Source organism: Equus przewalskii, chromosome 4 (assembly GCF_037783145.1).
Source record: "Equus przewalskii isolate Varuska chromosome 4, EquPr2, whole genome shotgun sequence".
In the NCBI taxonomy this organism is placed as follows: domain Eukaryota; kingdom Metazoa; phylum Chordata; class Mammalia; order Perissodactyla; family Equidae; genus Equus; species Equus przewalskii.
The window spans coordinates 82,771,822-82,792,808 of NC_091834.1; the positions used below are offsets into that span (position 1 = coordinate 82,771,822).

General features: G+C 47.5%; 1 protein-coding gene across 1 annotated transcript in view; it reads right to left on the reverse strand.

The window, feature by feature from the left end:
- Positions 1 to 831: 831 nt before the first annotated feature.
- Positions 832 to 20,987, reverse strand: part of PAX4 (paired box 4) — a 41,494-nt gene continuing 21,338 nt past the window's right edge. Inside the window, 10 exon segments of the mRNA XM_070615347.1 lie at positions 832 to 900; positions 902 to 958; positions 1,276 to 1,434; positions 1,709 to 1,764; positions 2,164 to 2,233; positions 2,577 to 2,659; positions 2,887 to 3,012; positions 3,579 to 3,654; positions 3,973 to 4,188; positions 4,487 to 4,617. Coding sequence (XP_070471448.1) covers positions 832 to 900; positions 902 to 958; positions 1,276 to 1,434; positions 1,709 to 1,764; positions 2,164 to 2,233; positions 2,577 to 2,659; positions 2,887 to 3,012; positions 3,579 to 3,654; positions 3,973 to 4,188; positions 4,487 to 4,617 — 1,043 coding nt within the window.

Sequence of the window (20,987 nt, forward strand, 5' to 3'; positions counted from 1 at the left end):
ACATTGAGAGGGTTTGGAACTTAATGCCAAGGAGCAGCAAGCAGACATGCCCAGGAGCATGTATAAAGGGACAAGCAGAATGTGAAAGATGGCATTTCCACTCTGTTTGCTGCTATGCAAAAAGTACATATGCAATTAAGGAACTAAAGTCTGTTTTCTTACATGAAAGAATTATTGTAAATTTTCTCAGATGTGATAATGGTCTTGTCATTATGTAAGAAAAGATCCTTATTTTTTGGAGATCCATGCTGGAAGACTTAGGGGTGACATGCCATGACATACTGTCAGTGTGAGTGTATGTGTGCACCTGTGTGGGGATATGAGCAGCCAAATACCAAGATAGATACATAAATACATACATTCATATGTAGAAACATACATACATAGATGCATAAATTAGATAGATGGGATACTTACATATATAGTTACAGACACATAAATAGATACATTAAATAGATAAATGATGGATATATACATGCATAGTTCCATAGATAAATAGACTAAATAGGGCAAATTGTATATAATTACTAAATGTAGAGATGGGAGTATGAGTGCTCATGGGAAAAACATGATGTACAACAGGAACTACTGCTAGTTAAAAAAATGTTTTTATTACTGACAAGTGGAGGCCTTTTAAGAAAAGTGTAAGAAGGTGGGCATGGCTTCTCCAGTGCCTCCTGTCAGGAGGCTTAGGAGGGGCAACAGGGCAGGGCCAAGCAAGGTCCACAGATGAGGAAGAGATGCAGGAAAGAGGAGGAGCAATGATCTGCTCAAGCAGGACGGTATCAGATCCTTCCTGCCCCATCTCCTTTCCACTCTGGGCCTCCTCCCTCATTCCAGGCCTTGCAGTTGTGGGGAGCCAGGCCAGAGCAAGGCCTGAGGGGCACCAAGACCGGCGACGAGGGCAGTGGCAGGAGGGGCAAGGATGGCAAGGTAGTGCTGAATCCAGGCAGCTCGGCTGTAGGGGGCAGGTAGCCTGCAGGGACGAAGAGAAGGTGAGCTTGTTGCTGCAACGCCACCCCTCAAAGTCACTGATGGAGAGAGGGGCAGACTTCAGTCCTCTACCATAGATATATATACTCAAATTCCAATCGCACCCCCTTTTCCTGCTACACTATCAGTGGTACTATAGACTCAGGGGGTACTAGTCTCCCCAACTTTGTGGGAATGAGGAAAGCTATATCAAGTTTCTTTGGATGACCCTGGCCAGAGATCCATGCCCTGCTGTGGGTCAAGGAATCAGTTAGCCCTCCCCACACCCTGCAGGAATGAGGCCTGGCCTGGATTCTTACCCCAGCAGGGCTTGAGACAGGCTTGGGGTGGGGTGTCACTCAGATGCCTCTCTGATGCTGTCCCCCAGCACAGCTGACAGCAGGAGGGACCCAAGGATTCCAGGGCAGGCAGGGCTGCTGTGGGCATACTGCCAGGGGACTGCTAGAAAAAGCAAGAAGAGACCCCCCCAGCTGCCAGTGATACTTCCTGTTTAGCAGGACTGGGACCCCAGGGCTGCCCGCCCGCCAGGCTGTATCCTATACAACTCCAGAGGGCACCATTTACATGGTAGACTATGAGGATGGCACTTTCTGGAAGTGTGCACTATGGGGGCCCAGGGGAGTCGTGAACTCCAGCTGAGCCTTCACTGCAAATGGGAGAAGCAGTGAGCCCTTCAGTCCTCCCAGTTCACAGACTTTTCTCTCTTCCTGGATACCTGTGCAGAGACGATCCCTGGGGAAGCACTTGCTAACGTCAGACCCTGGGAAGCACCTACAAGGGGAGGGTGGATCCACTCAAAGGGAAGAACAGGGGTCCAGGGAGCGGGAAGTGGCAGTGAAAGGCAAGGGGGTTCTAGGAAAGGCAGCAACTTCGGGGGGTGGGAGTGAGAGAAGATGGATGCTACAACCTTAAACTGCCCTCCTCCCCAAGGTAGGACCTTGGGAGCCTGGGAAAGAAGGATTAAATCCCAGGGAGGGTAAATCTGGGACAGTGCAGCCCTTAAGAGTAGGGACTGTGTGTGCCCAGCATCTAATACAGGGCCTGGCACACGGGAGGTGCCAAGCAATTGTTTGGGGATGGATGGGGTGGATGGATGGATGGGTGGATGGATAGGTGGGTGGGTGACTGGGAAGGTAGATGAGTGGCTGGATGGATGTGCAGAGAAATCACCTGAGAGTTGCATTTCCCACTTGAGCTTCTGTTGTCGGCGCCATTTGGCTCTTCGGTTGGAAAACCAGACCTGAGGGAGGGCAGAAAGACCTGGCTGTGCTCTCTGTTGCGTGGCACCTGCTACTCTCACCATGAGTTCCTGGCCTGGACTCAGAGCACAGACCCTTCCTGACACCTGACGTTCTCCCTCCATAGTCTGGCCTCTGCTGTCTTCCTCAACTCAAAGGCTTGGAGTGAGGAGGAGAGAAGAGCTATCAGCAAGGGGAACAAGGAGGGTCTTGTCTCTGATTTCTGCTCCAAACAAATCTCTTTCTACCTCTTGCCCCCTTCTCTACCTCACTGGAACCCAAAGCCCTAGAAGCAGACTCTTTCTCCTTGTAGTTTGTACATACCATGTGGCAGGGCTCACTCACCCTCACTGTGTCCTCAGGCAGAGAGGTGGCAGCAGCCAGCTTTCCACGGGCCACTGAATCAGGATACTGCCCACGCTGGAACTCTGCAGAGATCAAGGTTCACATGGCAAGGGCGTGGGGAGAGGAGCAGGGCATGTCTCTTGCCTTCTGGCTCCACTCCCCACCTGCTACGACCCTAATCTACCCTCCTCCCCAAGGCAGGGCCACCCACAGCCTCCACCTCTCAGCCTTTGCCACCCGGCCTCAGGGTGCTGCCTCCATGTGTCACATTGAGCACCCTCTGACCCACTGTCCACTCTAGCCCTGGCACCTTTCTCCAGAGCCTCAGCTTGGCCTGGGGAGAAGATAGTCCGATTCCGGTGGCCAGTCCCTGGGTGGAGACCCCGGGGAGCCTCAGAGCCACCGTGGGGAGTACGAGGAACTGGAGCCAAAACAGCTGCAAAGGGGGACAAAGGCTTGTGAGAGGTTTGTGATGGTGATTCCTCTGGTCAGATGGGGTCTCTGAGTCCCTGGGGCTGTGGACTGGGGACAGCATGGGTGTAAGAGCAGAGCTGACCTGGTAGGGTATTCATAGTTCCTTGGAGGTCGCTACAGGGGCACTTGGTGGGAAGTGTGCTCAATACCATCTTGGGGGAAACAGCAGCAAGGCTAGTCCAAGTTTGCATGACCCCATAGAGCATGAAGGATGTCCTGCAAAGCTGTGTATGTGGCAGAGGGAGGGGGTGGAAGACCCAGTCCTGCCTCTTCCTCCACAGATCCTGTGAACCTAGGGGCTAGGGGACCTGGGTTCTGTTCCAGGACCTGCCAACAACTAGCTGGTATAAGTCACTTCCCTTGACTGAGTCTCAATTTTCTTCCTCCAGGAGAGGGAAGACTCCCTGACAGGCCCTCCTTATTGTCTTGTTGTGAGAGTGATCCAAGAAAGAACAAGAATGGGCTTTGAGAACTGTAAAATGCTTTGGTTTGGCTCTGATTATCCCTGAGGGCAGCTCCAAGACCTACCTGGCAACCTGAGCTGTGCCCAAGGCAGTCTCTGGTCCTCCTGTAGTGCCCGCAGGACCCGATTGATGGAGGAGACCTGGGGGTGTCGGGATGTTGAATGGGGAGATGGTGCACAGACCCAGGGATGCATCCTGAGGATATTTCCCCAATATCCTTTCTCTCCTTCCGTCCCCGCCGGCACACATTCCCAAGGGCAGCCTCTTCTGTGTCCCCATGCTTTCTTCTCCTGACCTGTCCCACCACCACCATTTCTCAGAAGAGAAACTTATGTGTCAGAAGAGAGTCCAGGAGCCCCGCCACCCAGCCTGGGATGTCCTCATTGCCAAGTAAGAAGGGATCTTCTCCCTAGACAGCCTGTTTGCCAGTCTCGGTGCAGGGAGGGGAGGGCACTTACACTAGGAGTCTTGTCCTGGGTACAAAGCCCCTCAGCACAGAGCTGGCGTTGGATCTCCCAGGCAAAGAGGGCCGGGCACTCACCCTTCAGCTGGGCAATTCGAGCCACCACAGCGGGTGTGGCCAGACGTGGCTTGCTTCCCCCAATCCCCTTGGGCTCCAAGATACCTGTGCGGTAGTAACGCCCTAGGATCTTGCTCACACAGCCATTGGATACCTGGGTCAAGTGAGAAGCAGGGACAGGTAAGGCATGATGGGCAGAGGGTTAGTGTCCCTGGGACAGAAGGAGGCTACAAGGCAAAGTGAGACTTACTGGACCAGGCTACAGAGTCGAGGGTCCAGCCTTACCTTTAGGTGCCTGAAGCTCCCCATCCCAGCCCCCAAGAGGATCTTCTAGGGAGTAGCTCAAGTCCAAAGGCCCTCCAAGTCTGCACCAGTCCCAGACTCTTGCCTTAATAGGGGCCCCTTCTCCCTGCTCCTTTCTCCCTCACTGGGTGAAAGTCCCAGAACACTACCTTAAGGCTCCGTGAGATGTCGCAGGGCCGCATCCCGCCGACAGCTAGCCGCACAATCTGCTGCCGGGTGTCCAGGGGCAGGGGCCGACCATTCACAAAGAGCCCCCCCAGCTGATTGACACTGCTGATCCCTGGGCATGGAAAGGAGGTATCTACACACCACATCTCTCCTCTCCTCAGCCGACCTGTGGCATGGAGGACCCTTCTGGGAGAGGGTTACTCAGTCCCCTCAAGCTTGGTTTCCCACCATAGAGAAAGACCTCCCCCCAGCGGACTGCTGCCCTTCTGCTCCCAGGGTCCCCAAATGCCACTTTCTTTGGGAGCTGGCTCATGGGTGAGTCTTTGCTCCATGGCTATAATGGCCATATGCTCTCACCCTCCTGATCTAAGGGAAAAGGGTGGAGCAGGGAGGGAGTGACTGGACAAAGCTCCCACAGAACTCTGGCCAAGGGCAGATGGAACCATGCTGATAGAAGCAGAGCCCTGAAATATTCCCTCCCTTCACGCCACCCTGTTCTTCCTACTTCCCCCATTCATCTCACCATCATGCGGCATGCTCCTGGCTGAGCCTCCTCACAGAAGGGCAGAAACTGGACAGACTGGGGAGGGTAGCTCCTCCTAGGAGCTCCTTCTTTGGTCTTGGAGCTGGGCCTGCAATAATCGGGGATTATTTGGATGAAATTTCTTGTTTGGAATGGTCCTGGGAGGTAGTGTTTTGTGATAAAGGGTCAGGTTTCTAAAGTTTGCCAGTAGGTTTGCTGAGAAAATTCAAATCTCTTTACTTAAGCCCTTCTGTGATGAACTAAAACATCATTTGGCCAGCAGAGGACTGGATCTTTCTGGACATCCTGTAAGAGCCTGGGAGGGTGGCAGGGCTCTCCTCTCTCACGCGTCTGTTCCAAGAGGTCAGGGAGGTGGAAAGAGATGATGCCTCCAGATGCTGAGGCTTTCCCTTTTCCGAATGGACAACGGTCATCTCTGGCCCCTCAAAAGCCTTCTCAGCCCTGGGGGATGCATGTGGGCTGGGACTCCTGCCTCCTAAGTTCAGACTCAATAGGGTCCACACCCAAAACTTAGGATGTTCTTCCCAGCCAGGGGAGGCATCAGTGACCAAGGATCCCAATTGCCCTGGTGGGAGGCTGGAGACCCTGAGGTCCCCAAGTTCAAGGCTCTGGCTTCACTATTATCAGGGAACTCCTGAGGTTAGGTTCTCCAAAGCACCAGTCAGAAAGCTTCCTTCAGAGAACTTCAGGGGAGGGCCTTGCTTCTGTTTTTTATACTCTCTAGGAAGCTCTGGGGAAACATGGGGACTCAGTTCCACCCACAGGCATTGAGGTTCTGGTCCCACACCTTGGAACTAGAGATGAACAAGACTGAAGTTCTGGCTTCTCGTGAAAGACACATCTGTTGGCAGCTTCTAACCTGCTGGGTTTGTTGGTTCCTCTTAACTCTGGAGAGTTCTAGATCTCGAAGCGAAGCTTCACTCTCAAAGACCAGTTCTCTGGGATCAGACTCTCATTCATCAAGCTAACATTTATCGAAGGCATGTTGAAAGGAAGGGAGTATGAAGCAGGAGAGAGCTGTCTGATGACCGACATAGAAGCCATTGTGAGCACGAGAGAGTCTCTGAGCAGCAAGGGACACAGGTCATGGGCCACCATGTCTTTCTTGCTTTCATCAGCAAGTAACGGGAATTTAACCCACCTCCTTTCATGCCTGGAAGCCTGGCAGGGCTAGAGGTCACCCCAGAGAATAGCTTACGCATAGAACTTTCCTGTAATAACCATGCCATGTTGCCTCAATTAACTAATCTGCAATTATTTACTGAATAAGGTATTAATCGTGAGCACTTTGCTGATAGTTCTGGAAGAAAGGAGTATAAAGAAAAGGGACAAGGTTTTTTCCCTCCAAGAGATTACCATGCAACTGGGGAGAGGAGACTAGAGCAGGTGAAACAATAATGGACTCACAAAGAGTGTGGGATCCAGAGCTACTTTTTAAATTCAGCAGCTAAATTGGCTTTTACTCACTCCTCTCTAGGCAGTTAGAGACACGTTCCCTTTCGAGTCTCATCTTTCCAGAAAGTCAGGAAGGAAGGCAGAGGTTTTTCCGAAAAGAAAACTGAGGAACAGATTGGGGTTCCCATAAATCAGGGGCCACCCAGGGAGTAAAACTCAAGGAGGTTTAGAAGCCAGTCCCTCACCAGAAGCTGAAATGTCCAGCTCCTAATCCTCTTTCTCTGCCCCCAGCCCTGCTTCATGGTTTGTGCAATTGCCACCAAAGCAATGGAGAAAGGAGAGTGAACCTGGGAATGTAAAGGGTTCTGCCCAGACCAGGGGGTGGGAGCTCAGAATATCATCCAAACTGTGAATCCTTGATAGGACTGTGTCCCCCTAAGTAACCAGAGCTCATAGGAGCTGTGGAGACTCAAACCTAAATCATCTCCAAACCTAAAATCGTCATGCCCCATCTCACAAACAGAAACCCCATCCCCAATAGCCACACCACACGTTACCAACATTCACATTAACTTGTCTGATAAAAGAACTGGTGCTAACAAAATGGGAAAGCAGGATAAGGGATTGAAGGGGCAGGAGAATGGGTAGTGGCAAAGACAGAGGAGGAGAGAAGTTGGCTTGGCCACACAAAGACATGGAGCAGCCTAGGAGGCAGAGCAGACAATGAGCCTGCACGTAAGCTACCTGTGTGGAGGCAATAAGGTGGGAGCTTCAGTGGAGGGTCTCAGTCTCCTATGCTGGGCTCCTGAGACCTCTGCAGGCTCCAGGGGTGGTGGTGGTCTGGTCCTTGTAACAGGCTCCCCTTTGTTCCTGCTTCAGTCCTGCCAGGGGGTCCAGAGCTACAGAAAGCCCGTGCTCAGGAGCAGAGGGCAGCCTTCTGGGAACAGCCAATGATGTCACAGGCCATGAGCAGAGGAGAGAGGAGGAGGGAAGTGTACATGGGGCTGACTGACACAGCCCTGAGGCAGGGCAAACCACAGCCAATGACCCACTGTGTCCTTCCACAGGAAGTCCTCAGAGCCCACCTTGTGTCTACCTGCCACCCTGAAGAAAGTACAGAGCCACTCTCACGCAGGCTCCCTGGACCCTGAGTGCACCTACTCAGAGGCCAGTACTCCTGAAGGGAATGGGGAATATGGAAGACGGGGAACTTCAGACTCTGTCTCCAAGGGTTTGAAAGCACAGAAGCCCAAAGGTGATTTCCGGAACCACAGACACAGCTTCCCATTCAGAATGCACATGCCTGGGTCTTTGGGTCAACTCCTGGGTTCCACGTATATTACTATAAATGGGTACATAGACTGATGCCTAAATACTGGCCAACTTGGCCCCTAGATCTCTGAGAGAATGAGAGTGCACATAGAAAAGTGTGTGTCACATAGCACCAGTTCTCTCCACAGAGTGTCCTCATCAATTCTCCAATTGGCTCCTTGACTGGGGTGACACCAACAGTGAGTTTTTTTTTTTTTTTTAAAGATTTTATTTTTTCCTTTTTCTCCCCAAAGCCCCCCCGGTACATAGTTGTATATTCTTCGTTGTGGGTCCTTGTAGTTGTGGTATGTGGGACGCTGCCTCAGCGTGGTTTGATGAGCAGTGTCATGTCCGCGCCCAGGATTCGAACCAACGAAACACTGGGCCGCCTGCAGCGGAGCGCGCGAACTTAACCACTCGGCCACGGGGCCAGCCCCCCAACAGTGAGTTTTTACCTGAAAATAGGGGGATTCTGGACTTCAGAACACTAGCACCAGTGGTGAGAGTGGGAATGAACCTCTGAGGGTAGTTAGGATGCAGGTGAGGTGTTTATGAGGAGATGCGCAGTTTGGCTTTCATTCTTTCCATCTCTGGATGTTATCAGACTCCATTCCACTAGGGATCTGGCGATTTAGACTCTAAGTTATGAATGACACTCCTGTTCCCACAGAGGATACCACGGGTTTTCTGGATCATTGTTGGGGTGGGAGGCACCAATAGCTAGACTGGCGGTTCTTGAGGACTGGAATGCTGGAAGTGAAGCATAGCCCCCCAACACGTGGAAGCTTTGTTGCCACCACGGTCTTGGGCAGCCCTCTTGTGAAGGAGCCAATGCGGAAATCTCTTTGGTCCACTCAATACCTTGGATTCTCTGAAACCCTCTCAGAAGTCAGGATGAAAGTAAGCAGGGTGTGGGGCAATAAGACTAGACACAGAGCAGGGGAGAATGGATTTCATTGATAAATGCTTTGGTTTGAGGGGGATGGGTGTGGGTATTGTATGTTCAGCTTGATCCTTGGGTTGGGAACTCTTGTTCTCAAGGCAGAGCCGAATGTATCACAGAAGTGGGTTTTCTACCTTACCCCTCCATGTACTCCTCTCCTCTTCCAGCCTCCTCCAGCATCCTCAGGCCACCCAAGGAGTGGGGCAGGGGGGAGTCTGCAGCAGGTGGATTCAGCACCATGGGCAGGACAGCACATGCCCTAGTGCCTGTAGAGACCATTCAATCCCAGGGCAGCTGGGACTACTTACTGGTTGCTCTCCTTAGCCATGCCTGGGTGAGAGGAGGTCCCTAGGAAGGCATGTGGTAGCCCTGCTCTTAGTCCTCCTTTCCTGCCTCGTCCCTTCCCCCCTAGATCTGCCCCTGCATCTAGGGGCGCAAGGCTCTGTGTCCTGACCCGCTATTGCCATAGACAGCTGTATGAGAGTGGAGATAGGGGTGTCAGGGGGAGAAGGGACAAGCCCTGGCAGATGGTGGTGGCAGCGATTTCCCCCATAAACTACCCTCTCCCCCCGCCTTTACAATGCGCTCTTGGGTCTGAACAAACAGAGGCTTTCGACCCAGAGGTGATGGGGGGAGGGAAAAGAGAGAAAGGGCCCTGGCAGGGGGGCCCAGCCAGCCCAAAGGCTCAGCCACTCAGCCCTCTGCCCAGCGCGCCAGACTGTTTGAGGAGCAAATATCTACCTTCAGTGTCTGACTCTCTCAACTGCCCCCACCAGGTTTGGGGCTAATTGTCCCTCATTAGCTGGGCCTAGGCCCCAGGCTGCCGCCAGCCCCCGCCATCTGCTCACAATTATACATTAACTCAGAGGTCTTGCCACCAGCCAGCCAGGCTGTGCGCCCCTCTCCAGGCTGGCCATGGCCATTCCAGCCTGTCTCTCGCCCTGATGTAGAGCCCTGACCTCTGGCTTCTTCTGCCCTTGGGAGCCCCTAGCATAAAGCCCCGTGGCTGTGGGAAAAGGTCTGTCCTTAGGAGAGGCAGCTGGAGTTCCCCTGCCGTCCTCAGAGAGCCAGGAGACAAGCCAAGCCCATGCGTAAAGCTGGAGAGAGCTGGGCGCAGCCAGCGCAGAGACCCGGCGGCTTTGGTCTGACACCTCACCTTGGGCTTTTGGCACTCACTGGGGGAGGTGACACCAGTTCCAGGCTGTTTCCACCTCTCCCTGTGGCACCTTTTAGTAGGCTGGGGGGTTCTGGCTCCCATCGTCCCTCTCTCCGGAGAGCCCCCATCTCCTGCCAGCTCTGAGCTTTCCAGGGCGCACTGCGCCACCTCTCCAAAAACACTTTCTGGCAGCACGTGCCTCCTGGTTTAAAGTCTTAGTAGTTTCCTCGCTACAAAAACAGGGGAATCTTCAAGTTTCTTGGATATTCCTAAGCTTGGCGCTGGAGTTACAAGCCCCCCACCCCCAAAGCTTTCTGCAGTCACTCTCCTTTCCCACCCCAGACTCTGCTCTAACACTTGCAAATTCCTGCGCTTTTCTCCTCAACTTCTAGAAAGCCAGCTCCCTCCCTCTGGACGCGCCAGGGAGGGAGTGAAGAGCACATCCTCCAAACTGTGGCTTTGAACTGGGGCCACAGAAACACCCCCCTCTCCCAGCCTTTTCACCACAAGCCCCAAACTCTGAGCTCAACCCTGCCCCGTGTTTCTCCCAGGACTGGGCTTTACTGGGTGGGGTGATGAGTCTGCACTTGGCTAGACAACTCCCAGCAGAGCTGGCGAGTTCAGGGGCTAGAGCCAAGGACCCAAGGAGGCCAGGCGAGGAAACCCATGGGGATGTGAAGGGCAGGCTTGGAAGATCCCAGCCCGGAAGCGCCGTGACCACTACCATGCGCCTCAGACCACAGTGGACCAGAGCAGTCAGAGGATGCTCTGCAAGCCACCTGTGGTGAGTGCCTCCTTGGATCCGCATGCGCACCAGCCCTGCCAGTGTGGGGAAGGTGCTGCATCCTGGCTGGGGCTTTCAGACCCATCCGGTAACAGGAAAACTGAAGTTCAATCTGTTCCCTGGGGACTGCCAGCTCTGTGTGCTCCACTTTGCATGGGGTGGAGGATCTGGGGAGGCAGATAGCAGTATTTTTTCTTTTTCAATGTACTTTATTTTAGTAAGCCTTATCTTTTAGGACCATCTTTAGTTTACAGAGAAATTTTGAAGATACTACAGAGGGTTCGCATATACCCCCACCCAGTTTCCCATATTATTAACATCTTACATGAGCATGGTACATTTGTGTGTACCATATATATATATTCACACACTATGTATACATATAGGTACATATATAATATGCAATTAGTAAACCAGTATTGATATGTTATTATTAAGTGAAGCCCATACTTTATTCAGATTTCTTCAGTTTTTCCCTAATGTCCTCTTTCTGTTCCAGGATCCCATCCAGAACACGACTTTACATTTAGTCATCATGACTCCTTAGGCTCCTCTTGGCTGTGACAATTTCTCAGGTTTTTCTTGTTTTGGTAACTTTGAAATTTTTGAGAAGTCAGATATTTTGTAGAACATCCTTCAACTGGGATTTGTCTGATGTTTTTCTCATGATTAGACTGGGCTTATGGGTTTTGGGAAAGAAGACCAGAAAAGGTAAAGTGCCATTCTCATCACATCATATTAAGGCTACATATTGTATATGAATATGGCTTATCTGTTGATGTTGACCTTGATCTCCTGGTTGAGGTCGTGTTTTTTAGTTGTCTCCACTGAAGTTAGTCTCCCCTGCCCCCTTCCCATACAGCACTTTTCTGAAGGAAGTCATCACACACAACTCTACAGGCAAGGGGTGGGAAGTTAAGCTTCACCCATTCGAAGGTGGAGTAGCTACATAAATCATTTGGATTTCTTCTACCCAGGGGCATTCTCTCTTCTATCTCATTTACTTATCCAATCATTTATTTACATCAATGTCGATTTATGGATACTTAATTTATTATTTGGATTATAATCCAGTATATTGCTCTATTTTATTGCTCAATTGTTCCAGCTTTGGCCATTGGGAGTTCTTTCAGTTGATTCCTATGTCCCTTTGGCATACTCCCATTATTGTGAGGCCTGGTTTTGGTGGGGGGTGGGGGGGGCGGTGTGTGTGTGTGTGTGTTTCTTTCTTACTTCCTAGCACTACAAGGCACTCCATGCTTATCTTGTATATTTTCTGCCCTGGTCCTAGAATCACCCATTTCTCCAAGGAGCTCTGGTACCTTTTGTTGGAGAATGATATGAGAAATGAAGATCTGAGCACTAGGTGTGCTTGTTGCTACTGGGGTGTCAGTGCTTGGAGGTTCCCTCAGCTGACAGAAACAAGAAATATATATGTGTGTACTAACCTTGCATAAAGATGCATCTATAAATAGTTCTATATGTAACCATTTGCATCTATATTAAACTAAACATGAATTCATGTTTCCAACTCTAATTCATCATTACATAAATCATTCTAGTTTCCTGCCTTGCTTATTTGTAAACTCCCACTCTGACACCGAGAACCCTGGCTCCCATAACCCCTACCCACTTACTTAATTGTTCAATTCCAGGATACGTGCAGAGCAGTATCGGACTTGTTAACACATACCTCTATGAGAAGCAACTTTATCAACTAGGGTACAATACTTGTGTGCAATTTATTTTATCTTTAGTCTTATAGACTCCACTCATTTCCGAAGTTACTTACATCAGCGCCTTTTCCCCTATTCCCTTCAGTGAGATTGTTTCATACATTTGTAATACAGATAGATTATTTTGTCACGTTCTGCATTTTTTCTTAGAATCCCTGACATCCTACATAATTTTTAAAAATTTTCTTGCATTAACGTTCACTTTTTGTGCTGCAAAGTTCTATAGGTTTTGATAAATGCATAACGTTAGGCATCCACAAGCACAGTGTTATACAGAATAGTTTCACGGCCCTAAGAAATCCCCAGTGCTTCACCTATGCGACCCTCCTCCTTCCCCCGAAACCCCTAGAAACCACTATCTTTTTACCATTGTTATAGTTTTGCCTTTTCCAGAATGTCATATAACGGAATCATACAGTATATAGCCTTTTCAGACTGGCTTCTTTCACTTAGTAATATACGTTTCAGTTTCCTCCATGTCTTTCCATGGCTTGATAGCTCACATCTTTTCAGCACTGAATAATATTTCACTGTACAGATGTACCGTAGTTTATCCACTCACCTACTGAAGGACATTTAAGCACATCTGGTTGCTTCCAAGTTTTGGCAATTATAAATAAAGCTATTATAAACATTGGTGTGCAGGTTTTTGTGCAGACGTAAGTTTTCCCCTCATTTGGGTAAATACCTGGGAGCACAATTGTCAGATCTTATAGTAAGAGCATGTTTAGTTTTGTAGGAAACCACCAAACTGTCTCCCAAAGTGGCTATATCATTTTGCATTCCCACCAACAATGGATAAGAGCTTCTGTTGCTTCATAGCCTCTTCAGCATTTGGTGTTGTCAGTGTTCCAGATTTTAGCCATTCTAATACATGTGTAGTGGCATCTTGTTGTTTTAACTTGCATTACCCTGATGATGTATGACGTGGAGCATCTTGTCATATGCTTATTTGCCATCTGAATATCTTCTCTGGTGGGGTGTCTGTTAAGGTTTCTGGCCCATTTTTTAATCAAGTTGTTTGTTTTCTTATTGTTGAGTGTTAAGAGTTTTTTTGTATACTTTGGATAACAGTCCTTTATCAGATGTGTCTTTTGCAAATATTTTCTCCCAATCTGTGGTTTATCTCCTAATTCTCTTCACATTGTCTTTCAAAGAGCAAAAGGTTTTGATTATAATGGAGTCCAGCTTTTCAATTATCTCTTTCATGAATCATCTCATAGGTGTTGTATCTAAAAAGGCATCACTATTCCCACAGACTTTATTTTTTAGAGCAGTCTAAGGGTCACAGAAAAATTAAGAGAAAAGTACAGAGACTTCCCATATACCCCTGCGTTAAACACATATAGCCTCCCTCCTTTTCAATATCCCTCATTTGTTCCAGTCAATGAACCTAAGCTGTAGATTTTCTTAAATGTTTTTTCTCCATCAATTTATATGATTTTCTTCTTCCTTAGCCTGTTGATGTGATGGATTATATTGGTTGATTTTTAAATGTTGAGCCAGCTTTGCATTATTGGAGTAAATTTGCTCACATTTTGTTGAGGATTTTTCCATCAATGTTCATGAGATATATTGGTCCTTAGTTTTCCTTTCTTGTGTTGTCTCCAGCTCTTTTGGTATTAAGATAATTCATGTTGGACTCAAAAAGTGAGTTAGGAAAATGCTCTTCAGATAGCCAGCTTTGAGTGTGAGGGCCGGGTTTATCAAGCAGATGTAACTCAAGCTGAGAGACGCACAAAGTTCACCTCCTGTAATTGCATCCAGGACAGTGTGACTCAGTAATTCACAGCAGTCATCAAAGCTCAGTTCCTCTCTCAGCCCTGCCATGCCATCTGCATGACCTTGGCCAGTTAACTGTTAATTTGACCAATAATTATTGAACACTTACTATGTGCCAGGCCCTGGGATAACAGCAGTGAATAAAGAGGAAAAATTCCGGCCCTCTTGGAGCTAACTTTCTTTTTTTTAGGTTTACATTTTTAAACTTTCTATGCTTCAGTTTTCCACATCTACAAAATGGGACTATAATACCACCTACCTCATAGGATTGTTGTGAGCATTATATCAGTTAACATATGTAAAGAACATTCTACGTAACTATTACATTATTGTTACTATTACTACTATTACATGCCCACAGGTAAATAATCTATTGACTGAGGTCAGTGGCTCCAGGCTAGGGGATTCCCAGCCCCACCCTTGCTGCCCTAACTCTGCACTCCTGTCATTTCCATCTCTGCTTCTTCAATTCACCCTCTTGATCTCTGGGCTCATCAAGCCTATTATATGAAATTCCTTTTCTCACCTAGAGTTACCTTACCTGGGAGATAGTTGGGTGGCTATCTTTCTGCTGCCTTTGAAATATACCAAATATACCAAAGTTTGCATTTTTGAAAGAGAAAGGGATGAGGAGCATAAGTCATGGATGACCCAAGGTCTTTGCCTTTATGTTTTCTGAAGGTTGTGCATCTTGGCCTGGCTTAGGTTAGAGTGAGAAGAGACTGTATTAATTTAATCCAGCCATCACTGAAACTAAGTCTGTAACAGATCCTGCATAGGAAAGCTCAGTGCTCCAGCAGAGGTAACTTTCCACTGCTTAGCAAGACCCAAAGGCAATTGGGAAGAAAACTCCCTCCCTAAGGATAAGGACCCTACCTCTGTCCCAGGAATCCAGAGCTCTTCATCTTCACTCTGCCCAAATGGGCCCTCAAAAGCAACACCTGTTCGGCCCAACAGAAGGCACTACAATACCCGCAGAACAATCCATGCCATCATCACTATCCATTTCTTTATCATCTAAAACTCTGTATCCAGTAAAGAATAACTCCCCATTCCCCCATCCTCCCAGCCCTTAGTAACCTCTGTGTTACTTTCTATCTCTATAAATTTTCCTATTCTAGGCATCACATATAAGTGAAATCATACAATATTTGTCCTTTTGTGTCTGGCTTATTTCACTTAGCATGATATATAAAGTTAGGTAGTTATAAATAAAGTCTCATTACTGTCTCTGGCTTGGCACCATCAAACACAATAACCAGACTCTGAATGGTCCACTGTTCCAGGTTTCATTATCAACCCAGCTGGCATCCTCTTCACCACCAGTCCTCTGCTCACCTGATTCCTCTCACCGGTCCTCAGGTCCACTTCTTGGTTCTATATCAAGCTGCTCTTACTCTCTAACGTGTCTACTACCTGAAATCAATGATTTTAGCTTTCCCTGGACTGCTCCACATTTCTCTTTTTTTCTGAAAGACAGCACAACACTAAGGTTTAGAAGAAGTCTCTGTTGACTTTCTGATTCTCTTTTCTCCTCTCCAACATTTGGACCGTTCCCCACAGCCCTGACTTTCTCCACCCGCTATGCCGGTTTCTCTTCAATCTCCTGGTACTTTGAGTTCTTTCTCTTAGTTCTCTTTACATTTCTATTAATTTAATGTGTAATAATATTATTCCAACCAAACGGTGTTTGGAAAGAAAGCTGGCTAGAGCTGCTTGACCTCACTCAGCCACCGGGATGAGTCACTTGGGCGCCTGGCACATCAAGGTGGCCCGCTGGGTCTGCACGCGGGCTCCCCCTGCAGACTGCCCAGGGCTCTGCGTTTGGTAAGGACGCTGAGCATGATAGAAATTGTGGGAAATCCAGGCTCCCTTCACCACCTCTCCTCTGAGAGCGGTGTGACTGGAAGGGGAGACAGCACCAGCTCAGAAGGGGCAAAGGAGATGCAGGCTTGGGAAAGACACGGCAGCTGCGAGTGTTCTGATGCGCCAGTTCCCCTTCTAATCCCTATCCTCAACACCTGCTCCCCGCACCACGTGTCTGGCTTCCTCCAAGGGTGGAATTGAAAAGATAGGCTCTGCAACCAAAAGAGCAAACTCTTTTGTGTTATTGCCACTGTTAGAGGAAGCTGGGTTTGAGAACGGAATTCTTCTTTTTTTTTCAGGAGAAAACAAAGAATTTATTTTAAAACAAGCAGTGAAAATACCAAATTATCTAACATAATTGCCCAGAGGTACTAATCTTAGTAACCCAGAAAGAATTTTAATTATGTTGGATTAGTAGTAAAGAATGCTGATTCTACCTCTGATATTTTTTCTTTTTTCATTGTGAGAAAATATCATAATGTAAAGCTTACCATTTTAACCGTTTTTCCCCTTTTTTGCTGAGGAAGATTGGCCCTGAGCTAACATCTGGGCCAATCTTCCTCTATTTTGTATATGGGATGCCACCACAGCGTGGCTGATGAGTGGTGTAAGTCTGCACCCAGGATCTGAACCTGGGAACCCAGGCCACTGAAGCGGAGCACACTGAAGTTAACCACTAGGCCATGGGGCCAGCCCCCATTTAACCATTTTTAAGTGTACAGTTCGGTGGCATTAAGTACATTCACAATGTTGTACAGCCATCATCACTATCCATTTCCAGGACTTTTTTTTTATCATCTAAAACTCTGTATCCATTAAACAATAACTCCCCAATCCCTCATCCTTCCAGTCCTTAGTAACCTCTATGTTACTTTCTATCTCTATAAATTTGCCTATTCTAGGTATTACATATAAGTGAAATCGTACAATATTAGTCCTTTTGTGTCTGGCTTATTTCACTTAGCATGAGAAGGAAGTCCTTATGCATGCTTCCACTTACCTCCTCTTTATCACCTTGGTCTCAAAAAATTAAAGCTCTTTTTGGAGCTATCGGTGGAGCCATAGGGAGGAAGGGAGGTATCAGTGTATGAGGCTTGGGCAATAATAGAGATATTGGTCTATGAAGATGAAAAGGAGAAGCAAAGCAAGTAAAAACATCAGTTTATGAAAAGAGCAGACTCCCTTAGAGTTCAGAGTTCACATTCCTTGAGTACTAGGAGAGCTCTAGATGAGAGAGAAGACAACAGAATTTCATTGCACAGCACAGAGATATACCAAACAATTCAAATAGGAAAATGGTAGCTTGCCTCTCTCCCCAGATGCTGGAGTTTTTCTGCCCTGGAGGGTGAGCCCCCTGAGCTCTGGTTTGGTTGGAGAAACAACAGGAGGTAGAGGCAAAATGGAGGAATTAAGATGCCCAAGTGAGTCCAGCCTCCTAGCTTCTAAATTCTTCTCCCAATCCATTCCCATGTTTTAAAAATTCATGGAGTAGGAGACAAAAGGGGAAAATTTGAAGTAGGAGGAAGTAGTAAATGGGAGGGGAATAAGAAAGAGAAGACAAGGGAAACTTCACCCTCCTGATGCCCTGGCTGCTTCTGTCTTGCCCTGTTAGGAGAGAGTGGGAGGACACCATTGGCAGGTGTGTGGAGGGGAGCACAGTGCCTAGAACAGTTGAGATTTAGGCCAAACTCTGCCACTTACTTGCTGTGAGACCTCAGCTTTCTAATGAAAAAAGTAACCCTAGCTCACCTTTTTCTTTCCGTCATGTGGAGGTACATTAGTTTGCTACGACTGCTGTAACAAAATACCACAAACTGAGTGGCTTAAACAATAGGCATTTATTCTCATAGTTCTGGAGGTTACAAGTCTGACATTAAGGTGTTGGCAGGGCCATGCTCCCTCTGAAGGCTCTAGGGGAGGGTCTGTTCCAGGTCTTTCTCCTAGCTTCTGGTAGTTCATTGGCTTGTGGCTAACTCCAATCTTCACATGGTGTTCTTCCTGTGTGTATCTGTCTCTTCACAAGGCATTCTTTTCATATTGGATTAGGGGACCCACCCTACTCCACTATGACCTAATTTTAACCTAATTAATTACTTCTACAATGACCTTATCTCCAAATACAATTACATTATAAGGTACTGTGGGTGAGGACTTCAGCTTATTGGGGGAACACAATTCAACTCACATCAGGAATGATTCCATCATTTTCATTAGCACCTTTCCTACGGTAACCTTTTAGCGCTGAGGCCTGGAGAGAGATAACCAGGTTCCTTTCAAGCCACATACCAAGAAGGGAGAGTCTTCTTCTCTATCCTGTTCTGTATGATCCAAAAGATGAGTTCCTACTTGCTTCTTGGGCAGGGACTCTAGAGCTGGTGCCCAGGAAGGCAGTAATTCTCCTGGCTTTCACCAGCATGCCATTTCTTCTTTCACCGTCATGGCAACTTCTTCTTTGTGGACCACTCCACGGGGCCAACACCACTTTGTGCTGGTTGTGATGTTCTTGTCAGTGCTTTTAGATCTCATTTTAGGTTCATCTGTCTCTCCCTGGAAGTTCTAGGTCCCAGGGTAAGAAGGAGATCAGGAGCTGTCCAGGGTCCATCCGACAAATACAGTCTTCAAGTTAACTGGTTGCCTCCTGAAAACACCTTGACCAACCTATAACATCCAGGAGGCGGGAGCTGGGGTGGAGGAAGAGGCTATGGGCCAAGCACTGGGCATGCCTGCCAACAAGGCCTCTGCTGGACAGCCAGAGGGTAGCACTTGACCCCCAAGTACCTGGAAGGAAGGCATCCCTAAGAGGAGCAAAGGTCCTGGAAATGGGGGTGGGGCTGGGACAAGCAAGGCCTATTAATGCAAATCCCCTCCTTAAAAATCACTCCCAGAACTTCTAAACCTTCTCACATATTGTCAGCTCTGTCTTAACCCAAGAAGGAACTTGGAGGAGAATCCCTCTAACCTCTCCATGTAGGGACAGAAATATTCTCAGCAGAGAAAGGACAATAAAAGTTGGGTAAAAGGGAAAAAATTACCCAAGGTGCTAGATAATAGTTTCTGTAAGAGGAACACAGAAAATGGCCACAGTAGCTTGAAACAATGACTCATCCAGCCCAGCATTTTGTTTCTAGGACTGAAAGAAAAAGATCATTTGATGAGGAAAGTAAAAGATGGTGGGCAAGAGGCCTTGTTGACATAAGAAAAAATAGGCTGACAATGTGAATGTACTAAATGGAGGAAGTCTTTGACAATGACCTCAGCCTTTGAGCCTGTGAGGTAGGATGGTCTCCAAGAAGCTTCCAAAAGAATGCCTCATGAATAAATTAACTGATAGAAGGACTAAAAGCTTGAATTTAGGAGTCAAATAGACCTAGGTTAGAATCCTGTCCTCCTGAGCCTCAGTTTTATTGTCTTTGTAATGGAAGCAACATTTCCCCCATAGGATCATTATAGCAATTTCATGAGATAATATGATAATATATGTAAGATATCTAGTACTGTCCCCATTGTAGAGACTGAACAAAAGGTGGTGTTTTTAATTTGCTTAAGCACCAATGAAAGGCAACATGAGGCTTCTTAGTTATCAAAAATGATGAGTATGTGGATTATGCAGGCATACTGAAGTAGTACACAGCAAAACCAGGCTAAGCAAAAAACTCGAGTAAGAAATATCCTTTTGCTATTTTTCAAGGCTGTTGGTTTATGATCACATGGGACTCACTTCTATTCATTCTTTCTCATCTGGATGAATTCTGATCTGGAGGCTAGAAAGGTGTAACTATCAATCATGCTGTCACTGGAGAGAAGCAATTTGCTTTCTTTGCAGGGTACACTCTGGGTTGTGTTGGGAAGTAGGCAGGGCAGGTGGGACCAAGTCTTACAGAGTAGCCACAACACTATTCCCTGAATGAGTGATTAGAGCTGAACTTCTGGGCTCTTCTTTAGCATTATACCACCAGCACCTCCACTGGGAAACTGACCCTGAGAAGTGCTCTCCCTATGGAGGTGGGGCTGGGAGGGAAGTAAAGGCCTCTATGATCACCCTAGCACTTCAGGGCTGCCTTGTGGGGTAAAAGTTCATCAGTACCACCTATCTCCTAACCAACTACAGCGCTATTGTGTGAGCATTTCTTATGCTCTCAATATGTTCTGACTCCTTTTCTCTCTCTTGCATTTCCTGGTCCGAAAAAGCTTTTACACTGATATTAGATGGAGGTTAAAAGTCTTAAGGAAAGTAGTGCAAGGGGGCAGAATTTTTATACTAAGAGTGTTAAACTGTAATGTGTTTGTTTTTAGTTTGGGGGTAGAGACAAAGTTATTTAGGAATATGGAGAAGTCATAAGCAAGAAAGAAGATAAATGGGAGAAGAAAAGAAAGAAGGAGAAGGGAAATGAATGACTAGTGGAGTCTGTGTAAAGTAGACATTAGGGTAACTGGACATATTTTCCCATTCGTCTGTGTTGGCCAGGAAGAAAAAGTTGGTCTCACAGTTTAGAGAAGAGCCGGCTGGAAATCTGACTTTGTTGTAATTCCATGGGTAGTAACTCCTGGAAGGAAAAGCCATCCTACTCCTTCCAGGGGAACTCAAACACTGAGATGGAAAGGTCTAAAATTGCATTAAAATGTATGAACAGCCTCATATTTGCCCCTAAATATGGAAATCCAGAATTCAGAAGAGACATTCCTCTTAATCACCTTGTCCTGGCCACAAGGGCCAGATGGGAGTGGAAGAGTTGATGCTCGTTTGGCCAGTACAATGAGAAAGGAGGAGAGCCATAGCTTAGGCTAGAATGTGGTTTAGAGGAGAGGCCTGAGATGGGGAGAACAGAGTGAGAGGGAAACCTCTTCTGCCGAGGATGGGTCCCAAATGATTTAGTTGGATTTGGCTGATTGAAGAATAAAGAGTTTTAGTCTTCTAGGGCTGTAGGATTTTGATTTTAACACTTGGTTCACAATTAAAAACTTCAA